This window comes from Nerophis ophidion, linkage group LG07 (assembly GCF_033978795.1).
Source record: "Nerophis ophidion isolate RoL-2023_Sa linkage group LG07, RoL_Noph_v1.0, whole genome shotgun sequence".
In the NCBI taxonomy this organism is placed as follows: Eukaryota; Metazoa; Chordata; class Actinopteri; order Syngnathiformes; family Syngnathidae; genus Nerophis; species Nerophis ophidion.
This window is the reverse complement of record NC_084617.1, coordinates 12,815,708-12,828,691: the sequence shown is the minus strand read 5'-3', so window position 1 is coordinate 12,828,691 and position 12,984 is coordinate 12,815,708. Positions and strand designations below refer to the sequence as shown.

At 45.2% G+C, this 12,984-nt stretch overlaps 1 protein-coding gene across 1 annotated transcript in view; it reads left to right on the top strand.

Moving 5' to 3' along the window:
• The window catches only part of cntnap1 (contactin associated protein 1), a 47,539-nt gene that overhangs the window by 14,789 nt on the left and 19,766 nt on the right, over positions 1 to 12,984 (top strand). Inside the window, exons 3-6 of the mRNA XM_061905362.1 lie at positions 20 to 213; positions 6,141 to 6,294; positions 9,061 to 9,264; positions 9,514 to 9,698. Of these exons, the coding sequence (XP_061761346.1) occupies positions 20 to 213; positions 6,141 to 6,294; positions 9,061 to 9,264; positions 9,514 to 9,698 (737 nt within the window). The remainder of the gene's footprint in view (positions 1 to 19; positions 214 to 6,140; positions 6,295 to 9,060; positions 9,265 to 9,513; positions 9,699 to 12,984) is intronic.

Genomic DNA, 12,984 nt, shown 5'->3' with positions numbered 1-12,984 from the left:
GCCTTCTCCCGTCTCCTAGGCAGCAGTGGCTGGTCGCCCTCCGCCAAGGACCGCCAACCGTGGCTGCAGGTGAACCTGGGCAGGAAGTACCGCTTGAGGGCCATCGCCACCCAGGGCACCTTCAACTCGTACGACTGGGTCACCAAGTACACCCTCCTCTACGGGGACAGGCCAGACTCCTGGACGCCGTACATCATGAGAGGAGGCAACTCTGTGAGTATCCCGGGGGGGGACGAGATTGTTTTACACACTCGTTGACATAACGGGTCTCAAAGTCATATACATATACCATATGTATATACATACATATATACATGCATATATATATATATATATATATATATGTGTGGGAAAAATCACAAGACTACTTCATCTCTACAGAACTGTTTCATGAGGGGTTCCCTCAGTCGTTAGGAGAAAAATCTACTGACGACTGAGGGAACCCCTCATGAAACAGTTCTGTAGAGATTAAGTAGTCTTGTGATTTTTTCCCCACACAAATATTAGAGATGCGCGGATAGGCAATTATATCATCCGCAACCGCATCACCAAAATCGTCATCCAACCGCCCGTCCACCCGAACCAACATTTTATCAGGACTGTACCCGCCCGCCAACCGCCCATTGAATTACATCAGAGGTTGGCCACCTTTACTAGTCACAGAGCTATTTTAACCTGTTTCACAGAGTAATGAAGTCAATTGGAGCCGCCAACGTTCTCGCGACTCGGGGGGGGCACGTTTAGAGAAAAAAATGTGTCTGGGGGGCGGTATATCTACTTTTAGGAACACTAATACATAACCTCACAATAATGTCTGATTGAATGCTACAAACGTTATGACAGACCACCTTAAAAAACGTAATGGATTTTTACATTTTTCTATGAAGGATAAAACACTGAATATTGACAGAATATGAACGTCACACCCCCTTTCAATCCACATATTTTACATTACACAGGGGCGGTATAGCTCGGTTGGTAGAGTGGCCGTGCCAGCAACTTGAGGGCTCCAGGTTCGATTCCCGCTCCCGCCATCCTAGTCACTGCCGTTGTGTCCTTGGGCAAGACACTTTACCCACCTGCTCCCAGTGCCACCCACACTGGTTTAAATGTAACTTAGATATTGGGTTTCATTATGTAAAGCGCTTTGAGTCACTAGAGAAAAGCGCTATACAAATATAATTCACTTCACTTCACATTTAAGTGAAAAGCGACAAAAATGCAAAAAACAGTGAAATATGAACGCGAAGGGTACAAAATAAACCCACCTAATTCCAGGGATCAATAAAGTACTTTCTATTCTATTCTATATATCACTAAGCTTTAGAACTTTGTTGTGAAAATCTCCTTCCGCGTCTGTGGAAACGCTTCCCGCCCACACTGCTTGATGCCTTGTCTGAGCTGCTGTGACGTGGATTAACATAGCAACTAATTAGATGACCATAGTAACTAAGTGATCATCCTGATGACAAGAATATGGTTATGCTGTGAAACCCTTGCCTTTGACACCTTCAACAACATGTACGAACCGATTGTTGGTCCGGCAACATGTTGTGTGCAGCTTCCGCAATCACACGTATGAGATTGGAAGGCATACTGGGTGACACAGAGTACACTGATGGTTGTGATGTAAACAACTTTAATACTTACTAATATGCGCCACGCATATTGGGGCGGTTTAGCTCGGTTGATAGAGCGGCCGTGCCAGCAACTTGAGGGTTGCAGGTTCGATTCCCGCTTCCGCCATCCTAGTCATTGCCGTTGTGTCCTTGGGCAAGACACTTTACCCACCTGCTCCCAGTGCCACCCACACTGGTTTAAATGTAACTTAGATATTGGGTTTCACTAGGTAAAGCGCTTTGAGTCACTGGAGAAAAAGCGCTATATAAATATAATTCACTTCACTTCACTTCACTTCACGCTGTGAAGCCACACAATACAAGATTGACGAACACATTTCGGGAGAACATCCTCACAGTAACACAACATAAACGTAACACAACAAATACCCACAATCCTTTGTATCCGTGACAAATCCTGAATATATTTTACACCCCCGCGCCCCCAACCCCGGCCACCTTACCGATGCACGGTGTATAAAATAGTCAGGAGGCGTCATGAATACAAAGGATTATGGGTATTTGTTGTGTTGCGTTTATGTTGTGTTACTGTGAAGATGTTCTCCCGAAATGTGTTTGTCGTTCTTAATTGGTGTGGCTTCACAGCGTGGCGCATATTACTAAGAGTGTTAAAATTGTTTATATCACAACCATTAGTGTACTCTGTGTCACCCAGTATGCCTTGCAGTCGTGTGCGTGTTTCCGCCAAAGCTACACACAACATGATGCCGGACTGATAAGCGGATCGTGCATGATGTAGAAGGTGACCAATACTTATTATCTGGGTGACTGCTGACAGTCATCCAAGAGAAAAATAATGTATCCTATTGTCTTCTTCGCTTCATGACACGGGTCTTAAATGTCTCTTTGAATGGCAAAGGATATCGATCCCAGAATCATGTATATCAAATATTCTGGATGGTTCAACCGCCACCCGCCCGAATCTCATTAAAATCTATTTATTCGTCATGTCAACCGCCCGACTCGCGGTTTACCCGCGGACTCCGCGGATGAGATCTCTAACACAACACAAAAAAATGAGGGGTATTTTATTTGAACTAAGGAAAATGATCTGCCAATAGAACAAGAAAATCCGGCTTGTCAAGACTTTCCAAAACAAGTAAAATCAGCTAACCTCAACGAACCCCCAAAATACCTTAAAATAAGTACATTCTCACTAATAACAAGTGCCTTTTTCTTGGTAGAAAAAAACTAGACATTTTTTGCTCAATATGTTGAACAATATTCTTAAATTAAGTAAATGCTAGTGCCTTTATCTTGACATAATGATATGCGATTAGCATCATGACTTTTTTGTCATGCTTGAAGAAAGAAATTATTACTTTAAAAAAGTAGTTTTATACTTGTGAGTGTTAATGAGACAGCTTTGCAACAGTTACTTTCAAGCATCCATCCATCCATTTTCTACCGCTTATTCCCTTTCGGGGTCACGGGGGGCGCCGGCGCCTATCTCAGCTACAATCGGGCGGAAGGCAGGGTACACCCTGGACAAGTCGCCACCTCATCGCAGGGCCAACACAGATAGACAGACAACATTCACACTCACATTCACACACTAGGGCCAATTTTAGTGTTGCCAATCAACCTATCCCCAGGTGCATGTCTTTGGAAGTGGGAGGAAGCCGGAGTACCCGGAGGGAACCCACGCATTCACGGGGAGAACATGCAAATTCCACACAGAAAGATCCCGAGCCTGGATTTGAACCCAGGACTGCAGGAACTTCGTATTGTGAGGCAGACGCACTAACCCCTCTTCCACCGTGAAGCCCACTTTCAAGCATGTTTTACTCAATATAGGTCATAAAATCTCAGCAACAAGCTGTAATATCTTACTGAGATCATTTAGGGCCCTTAAAACAAGTAAAACCCTAACATAAAATCTGCTTAGTGAGAAGAATTATCTTATCAGACAGAAAATAAGCAATTTAATCTTACTTAGATTTCAGTTTTTGCAGTGTAAGATCGCGTTTCTTGGAAGCCAAGTCACTTCGTACCAATATAACAGGCCTGGGCAATTATTTTGACTCGGGGGGGCCACATTTAGAGAAAAAATGTGTCTGGGGGGGCGGAATATCTACTTTTAGGAACACTAATACATAACCTCACAATAATGTATGATTGAATACTAAAAACATTATGACAGACCGCCTTAGAAAACGTAATGGATTTTTAAATTTTTCTATAAACGATAAAACATTGAATATTGACAAAATATGAACGTCACACCCCCTTTCAATCCACATATTTTACAATACATAGCTCGGTTGGTAGAGTGGCCATGCCAGCAACTTGAGGGTTCCAGGTTCGATTCCCGCTCCCGCCATCCTAGTCACTGCCGTTGTGTCCTTGGGCAAGACACTTTACCCACCTGCTCCCGGTGCCACCCACACTGGTTTAAATGTAACTTAGATATTGGGTTTCACTATGCAAAGCGCTTTGAGTCACTAGAGAAAAGCGCTATACAAATATAATTCACTTCACTTCACATTTAAGTGAAAAGCGACAAAAATGCAACAAACAGTGAAATATGAACGCGAAGGGTAGAAAATAAACCCACTTAATTCCAGGCATCAATAAAGTACTCTCTATTCTATTCTATATATCACTAAGCTTTAGAACTTTGTTGTGAAAATCTCCTTCCGCGTCTGTGGAAATGCTCCCCGCCCACACTGCTTGATGCCTTGTCTGAGCTGCTGTGACGTAGATTACCATAGCAACCAATTAGATGACCATAGTAAATAATTAGATTACCATAATAATTAATTAGATTACCATAGTAACTGGTATATCATCCATAAACGCAGATTCCAACCATTGAAACACTTTGTATAGTTGAAGATGTGATGATCCGTCACTTAATTTCCGTTGGTTTTCCTTGTTTTTTGTATTTACTTTACCGTCAGTGCTCTTATTTTGTTAAATTTCCTGTTTGTTCCGCGGAGCACTGTTTTCTCCTCACCTGGCGTTGATTGGCAGCCGGTCCACACCAGCTGCCAATCGACATATATCTATTTATGTTTTCACTCGAGCACTACTCAGTGCTCGAAGATAATTCTATGTTTGGAACTGCTGTTTTCAAGACTGCTTCGTGTTTTGGTTTTGATGATAATTCAAGTCATCTTACCTGCTCTCAGCTCTCCTGGTTCTTGCATCTTGGGGTAACAAGACGGCAGTCAGGCGTTTTCCTGACAGTCATGAGAAAACATGACAGCACGTCATAATGGCAGCTACAGTTTCTTTCTTAAAGATCTAAAAAAATTATTTGGGAATGTCCGGCGGAATGAGAATCAGCACCTCCAAGTCCGAGTCCATGGTTCTCGCCCGGAAAAGGGTGGAGTGCCATCTCCGGGTTAGGGAGGAGACCCTGCCCCAAGTGGAGGAGTTCAAGTACCTAGGAGTCTTGTTCACGAGTGGGGGAAGAGTGGATCGTGAGATCGACAGGCGGATCGGTGCGGCGTCTTCAGTAATGCGGACGTTGTACCGATCCGTTGTGGTGAAGAAGGAGCTGAGCCGGAAGGCAAAGCTCTCAATTTACCGGTCGATCTACATTCCCATCCTCACCTATGGTCATGAGCTTTGGGTCATGACCGAAAGGATAAGATCACGGGTACAAGCGGCCGAAATGAGTTTCCTCCGCCGGGTGGCGGGGCTCTCCCTTAGAGATAGGGTGAGAAGCTCTGTCATCCGGGAGGAACTCAAAGTAAAGCCGCTGCTCCTCCACATCGAGAGGAGCCAGATGAGGTGGTTCGGGCATCTGGTCAGGATGCCACCCGAACGCCTCCTTAGGGAGGTGTTTAGGGCACGTCCAGCCGGTAGGAGGCCACGGGGAAGACCCAGGACACGTTGGGAAGACTATGTCTCCCGGCTGGCCTGGGAACGCCTCGGGATCCCCCGGGAAGAGCTAGACCAAGTGGCTGGAGATAGGGAAGTCTGGGCTTCCCTGCTTAGGCTGCTGCCCCCGCGACCCGACCTCGGATGAGCGGAAGATGATGGATGGATGGATGGATGGATGGATGTCCGGCGGGCCAGATTGAATGGCTCAATGGCCTTAATTTGCCCAGGTCTGCAGTATAATGTATGTGGGCTCTGTACCGTGGATGTTGTTGTGGCTTGTGCAGCCCTTTGAGACGCTTGTGATTTAGGGCTATAGAAATAAACATTGATTGATTGATAATCTTTTGTCAATTCTGCATTCAAACAGTGTTTTATTGTTTCCATTGTCCCCATTCGTAGACTTCAAAGGGACACGTTATCTTGAACACCCTTGATCAAAGCTCAACTTTACCATGAATTGATTAACGTGGATCCCGACTTAACCAAGTTGAAAAACTTATTCGGGTGTTACCATTTAGTGGTCAAGTGTACGGAATATGTACCGTACTGTGCAATCTACTAATAAAAGTCTCAATCGGTCGATCAATCTCGAACCAGGTTCATCTCCAACGTCTCAATCAACCGCGGTGGCGACTCGACATAACTAACGCCCCTTCGTGTTCGCAGACAATGCCTGGAAACTGGAATTATTACCAAGTGAAGAGGAACGTCTTCCATTATGCCTTCACCGCCAAACACATTCGCCTGCTGCCTCTGGCGTGGAACACGGAGAACGGAGGGAAGATTGGGGTCCGGCTGGAGCTCTTCGGATGCCATTATGGTACGTTTTTGGTGCAATTTTTTGTACAAAAGTCATGTTAAAAAACATCATTTTTGTTAACCTGCAACCCCTTACACTTTGCAACAATTGTTCATTTTGGGGGTAATTTAATGTTTTGGGACAGAGTATAAGGTTTTTTTTTTCACTTCATTGTTTTTCACCGTTTAGGCCAGTGGTCCCCAACCTTTTTGTAGCTGCAGACCGGTCAACGCTTGAAAATTTGTCCCACGGACCTGATTGTATTTCATAAAAAAATACAATCAGGTGTGCTTACGGACTGTGTCCCTTCAGACTGTATTGATCTATATTGATATATAATGTATATATTGTGTTTTTTATGTTGATTTAATAATTAATTATTTATTTATTTATTTTAATTTCTCGGTCCGGTGGTTGGGGACCACTGGTTTAGGAAACCCAAAACGTTGAAAGAGCCATATTGTACCAAAAATACACAAAATTAATCAGTCTGGAGCCGCAAAATATGAAAATATATAAGTCTTATAATGAAGGCAAAACATGACGTAAGTGTCTATATTAGCTATGATAGCCTACTATCAAAATGACTGTGTCACAGGCTGAGGCAAATCTTCGTTGACAGAAATGTTGAAATCTAATTTTCAGTATTTTAACATAAAGGTGTTTGATTGTGAGGCATTAAAAGCCACAAAATGCAACGGGTCTGTCAGACCCACAAAACGCTGGCTGAGTAACAACAATATGAACGCTGCACCGAAACATTTCCCTGCCAGTTTCTGCATCCCACAGGGATTCTTCTTTTGGGTTTCCGCACCTGCGGTTCCCTCACAAGGTTGCAACATTGTTTGTCAACACTGTCTGCTCTCATTTTCTCGCACATTTGACCCTCTGGTGTTCTGTGTACCTACACTCTGTCCTCCTCCTGTCAAGGCCTGCTGGGTGTGTGTGTGGGTGGGTTGGTGGTTGCGTGTGGTACACAGAACATCATTTTTCACACTTCTATTAGAACCGGGTCCAGTGGACCCGGACAGCTTATATGTAATAGAAATTTGTAGCGGGGGTGTTTGCTGTGTGGTCATTAATTATCCATCCAACGCCATCCATCCATCTTCTTACGCTTATCTGAGGTTGGGTCGCGGGGGAAGCAGCCTAAGCAGGGAAGCCCAGACTTTCCTCCCCCCAGCCACTTCGTCCAGCTCTTCCCGAGGCGTTCCCAGGCCAGCCGGGAGTCATAGTCTTCCCAACGTGTCCTGGGTCTTCCCCGTGGCCTCCTACCGGTTGCACGTGCCCGAAACACCTCCCTAGGGAGGCGTTCGGGTGGCATCCTGACCAGATGCCCGAACCACCTCATCTGGCTCTTCTCGATGCGGAGAAACAGTGGCTTTACTTTGAGCTCCCCCCGGATGTCAGAGCTGCTCACCCTATCTCTAAGGGAGAGACCCGCCATCCGACAGAGGAAACTCATTCGGGCCGCTTGTACCCGTGATCTTGTCCTTTCGGTCATAACCCAAAGCTCATGACCATAGGTGAGGATGGGAACGTAGATTGACTGGTAAATTGAGAGCTTTGCCTTCCGGCTCAGCTCCTTCTTCACCACAACGGATCGATACAGCGTCTGCATTACTGAAGACGCCGCACCGATCTGCCTGTTGATCTTACGACTCGTGAACAAGACTCCTAGGTTCTTGAACTCCTCCACTCTGGGCAGGGTCTCCTCCCCAACCCGGAGATGGCACTCCACCCTTTTCCGGGGCGAGAACCATGGACTCGGACTTGGAGGTGCTGATTCATTAAATATGTATTCTGATATATGTTATTCACAGAAAAAGAGCCAAAGTCAGTAAGTCTCAGTTTGAAAAATGTATTAATTTGTATAAACGGGTCCCACAGACCCGAACACCACACAAGGGGTTAAACAGTTGGCTTTCTAACTATTGGGAAGGTTTGTGTCATGTTTGTCCTCAAACAAAAACAATCCCCCTCCATCTTTTTCCGTTGTTAATCCTTTTTTTAAATGTTTCAGATCAGCACTTAAAGCATACTTGCCAACCCTCCCGGATTTCCCGGGAGACTCCTGAAATTCAGCGCCTCTCCGGTAAACCCCCCGGGACAAATTTTCTCCTGAAAATCAGACGGAGCTGGAGGCCACGCTCCCTCCAGCTCCATGCGGACCTGAGTGAGGACAGCCTGTTTTCGCCTCGGCTTTCCCACAATATAAACATAGTGTCTGCCCAATGACGTTATAACTGAAGAATGATCGAGGGCGAGTTCTTGGTTTCTTATGTGGGTTTATTGTTAGGCAGTTTCATAAACGTCCTCCCAGCGCGGTAACAACACACAACAACAGCAGTCACGTTTTCGTCTACCGTAAAGCAGTTCGTCTGCCGTAAACAGCAATGTTGTGACACTCTTAAACAGGACAATACTGCCATCTACTAGAAAAATAGTGACAGAGAATAGAACAAGGATGGACAATTCAACCCTTAACTCAACAATGAGTAGATTAGTGTTATGTGTGTGTATATGTATAAATAAATGAACACTGAAATTCAAGTATTTCTTTTATTTATATACAGTGTATATATATATGAAATATTTGACTTGGTGAACTCTAGCTCCTCCCCCAACCACGCCCCCACTCCCCCACACCCAATCTCCCGAAATCGGAGGTCTCAAGGGTAGCAAGTATGACTTAAAGAGCCGCATCCAGTTTAGGCCAACATTTCGGATGAATTCCACCGGAATTTCCCTTAAAAAAAACGTAGGCTCCATGTTGCGTTTCCCCAGATTCCTACGTGCTGCAGTACAACGGTGACGACTCGGTGATCTACACCTACCCCGGGAAAAGGTCTCGTACGCTCCACGACCACATCGCCATGAACTTCAAGACTCTGGAGCAGGACGGACTGCTGCTCCACAGCGAGGGGGTCCAGGGAGACCTTTTCACCCTGGAGCTGAAGAGAGGACGTCTCTACCTCCATATCAGCCTCGGTACGATATAATGTTTCAAAATATCGGACAGCAAGGCTTGCTAAGTTTCCACATAAGTACCAATGATCGTCTCACGCACATTAGGTGTGGTGAAATTATTCTCTGCATTTGACCCATCACCCCCTTGATCACCCCTTTGATCACCCCCTTGATCACCCCTTTGATCACCCCCTGGGCAAGCTCTCGTTATGATGGTTATCGAGCGGAAGATGTCTGAGACCAGAGCCTCAAGCTGCCTCTTTGTTTCAGGGAGTAGCGTTATACACAAAACAGATGGCCGGACTACTTTGGTGGCCGGAAGCCTTCTGGATAACCTCCACTGGCATTACGTCACCATCAGGCGCTCGGGTCGACAGGTGAACCTGACCGTGGACAGCCAGACGGTGACGGCCCACTGCAACGGAGAGTTTAGCCACTTGGATCTGGACAACAAGGTAAGCCGGCGTCTTTGGGAGTTGGCTTTCTTAAGGAAAAACAACAGTTTTTTTTGGAATTTCGCCAATCGCTTTACAACGTGAGACGAGAAGACACGTTTTTCTCTTATTTGTTCGTTCAAAATAGAGAAATGACCTAAGCAAGCAAGAAAACTATCAATAGAGGGTTCATTCTGCCTGTATAAGCCTTTTAAAAAAAACATCCAAAAACCTTCAACAACTTCAAATGTGGTATTGTATAGCTCGGTTGGTAGCAACTTGAGGGTTCCAGGTTCGATCCCAGCCTCCACCGTCCTAGTCACTGCCGTTGTGCCAATGGGCAAGACACTTCAATCAATCAATCCATCAATGTTTACGTATATAGCCCTAAATCACTAGTGTCTCAAAGGGCTGCACAAACCACCACGACATCCTCGGTAGGCCCACATAAGGGCAAGGAAAACTCACACCTAGTGGGACGTCGGTGACAATCATGACTATGAGAACCTTGGAGAGGAGGAAAGCAATGGATGTCGAGCGGGTCTAACATGATACTGTGAAAGTTCAATCCACAATGGATCCAACACAGTCGCGAGAGTCCAGTCCAAAGCGGATCCAACACAGCAGCGAGAGTCCCGTTCACAGCGGAGCCAGCAGGAAACCATCCCAAGTGGAGGCGGATCAGCAGCGCAGAGATGTCCCCAGCCGATACACAGGCAAGCAGTACATAGCCACCGGATCGGACCGGACCCCCTCCACAAGGGAGAGTGGGACATAGAAGAAAAAGAAAAGAAACGGCAGATCAACTGGTCTAAAAAGGGAGTCTATTTAAAGGCTAGAGTATACAAATGAGTTTTAAGGTGAGACTTAAATGCTTCTACTGAGGTGGCATCTCAAACTGTTACCGGGAGGGCATTCCAGAGTACTGGAGCCCGAACGGAAAACGCTCTATAGCCCGCAGACTTTTTTTGGGCTTTAGGAATCACTAATAAGCCGGAGTCCTTTGAACGCAGATTTCTTGCCGGGACATATGGTACAATACAATCGGCAAGATAGGATGGAGCTAGACCGTGTAGTATTTTATACGTAAGTAGTAAAACCTTAAAGTCACATCTTAAGTGCACAGGAAGCCAGTGCAGGTGAGCCAGTACAGGCGTAATGTGATCAAACTTTCTTGTTCTTGTCCAAAGTCTAGCAGCCGCATTTTGTACCAACTGTAATCTTTTAAAGCTAGACATGGGGAGACCCGAAAATAATACGTTACAGTAATCGAGGCGAGACGTAACAAACGCATGGATAATGATCTCGGCGTCTTTAGTGGACAGAATGGAGCGAATTTTAGCGATATTACGGAGATGAAAGAAGGCCGTTTTAGTAACGCTTTTAATGTGTGCCTCAAAGGAGAGAGTTGACCCACCTCTGCTCCCAGTGCCACCCACACTGGTTTAAATGTAACTCAGGTATTGGGTTTCACTATGTAAAAGCGCTATATAAATATAATTCACTTCACTTCAACACGGTTTTATGTACAAACCGGCGGCATAGCTCGGTTTGTAGAGCGGCCGTGACAGCAACTTGAGGGTTGCAAGTTCGATTCCCGCTTCCGCCATCCTAGTCACTGCCGTTGTGTCCTTGGGCAAGACACTTTACCCACCTGCTCCCAGTTCCACCCACACTGGTTTAAATGTAACTTAGGTATTGGCTTTCACTATGTAAAGCGCTTTGAGTCGCTAGAGAAAAGCGCTATATAAATATAATTCACTTTACTTCACTTCACTACAAAACCCAAAAACCAGTGAAGTTGGCACGTTGTGTAAATGGTAAATAAAAACAGAACACAAAGATTTGCAAATACTTTTCAGCCAACCGTATTTCCTTGAATTGCCGCCGGGGCGCTAATGAATTTCAAACCTCTTCTCACTCCCGCGCTTACCAAAGGCATGCGGTAAAAGTAAGCATGCGCTAATTATTTTAAAACCTCTTCTCACTCCGGAACTTACCAAAGGTATGCAGTAAAAATTTGAGTGTGATGTAAGCTTGGACCTTAAATCCTACTGAATCGCTCTTAATCTTCTTCCCTTTATGCGATTTCAAATTACCGGTATTGACATCAGCCTCCTCCTTTTTGAAAATGATGACAGGGGAAGTGTCACTCGTAACGTCACAAGTTTGACCAGGCGGTAATACTAAGCATGCGCTAATTATTTTGAAGGCAGGCGCATACTACATGCCCTGCGTAAATTCAAGGAAATAGGGTATATTCAATTGAATAGACTGCAAAGACAAGATACTTAAGAAAACGTTCTTATTTTTTTTTGCAAATATCAGCTCATTTGGAATTTGATGTCATGTTTCAAAAAAAGCTGGCACAAGTGGCAAATAAGACTGAGACAGTTGAGGAATGCTCATCAAACACTTATTTGGAACATCCCACAGGTGAACAGGCTCATTGGGAACAGGTGGGTGCCATGATTGGGTATTAAAAAAAAGCAGCTTTCATGAAATGCTCAGTCTTTCACAAACAAGGGACGGGGCATGGGTCATCATTTGTGAACAAATGCCTGAGCAAATTCTCCAACAGTTTAAGAACAACATTTCTCAACAAGCTATTGCAAGGAATTTAGGGATTTCACCATGTACGGTCCGTAATATCGTCAAAGGGTTCAGAGAATCTGGAGAAATCACTGCAGGTATGCCCGTGACCGTGGATCCCTCAGGCGGTAATGCATCAAAAAACCGACATCCGTGTGTAAAGGATATCACCACATGGGCTCAGGAACACTGCAGAAAACCACTGTCAGTAACTACAGTTCGTCGCCACATCTGTAAGCGCAAGTTCAAACTCCACCATGCAAAGCGAAAGCCGTTTATCAACAACACCCGGAAACGCCGCCGGCTTTGCCCGGCCCGAGCTCATCGAAGATGGACTGATGCAAAGTGGAAAAGTGTTCTGGGGTCTTTCCTCGGTGCATTGAGTTCACAGAGAGCATGGAAACAACAGCATAGAGAACACTTTCTGTGTTTGCTACCACTAATGGAAGACTTTTGCTGGACTTGTAGCCCATGGCATGAACACCATGCGGTTGTTCAGGACCACACAGTGTTTAAAGCGACGGTCACTATAGTAGCCGATCGTTAACGTGGTTGTGGTTGTGGTTGATTTGCAGGTAGTGAAGTCAAGTGAAGTGAATTATATTTATATAGCGCTTTTTCTCTAGTGACTCAAAGCGCTTTACATAGTGAAACCCAATATCTAAATTACATTCAAACCAGTGTGGGTGGCACTGGGAGAAGGTGGGTATAGTGT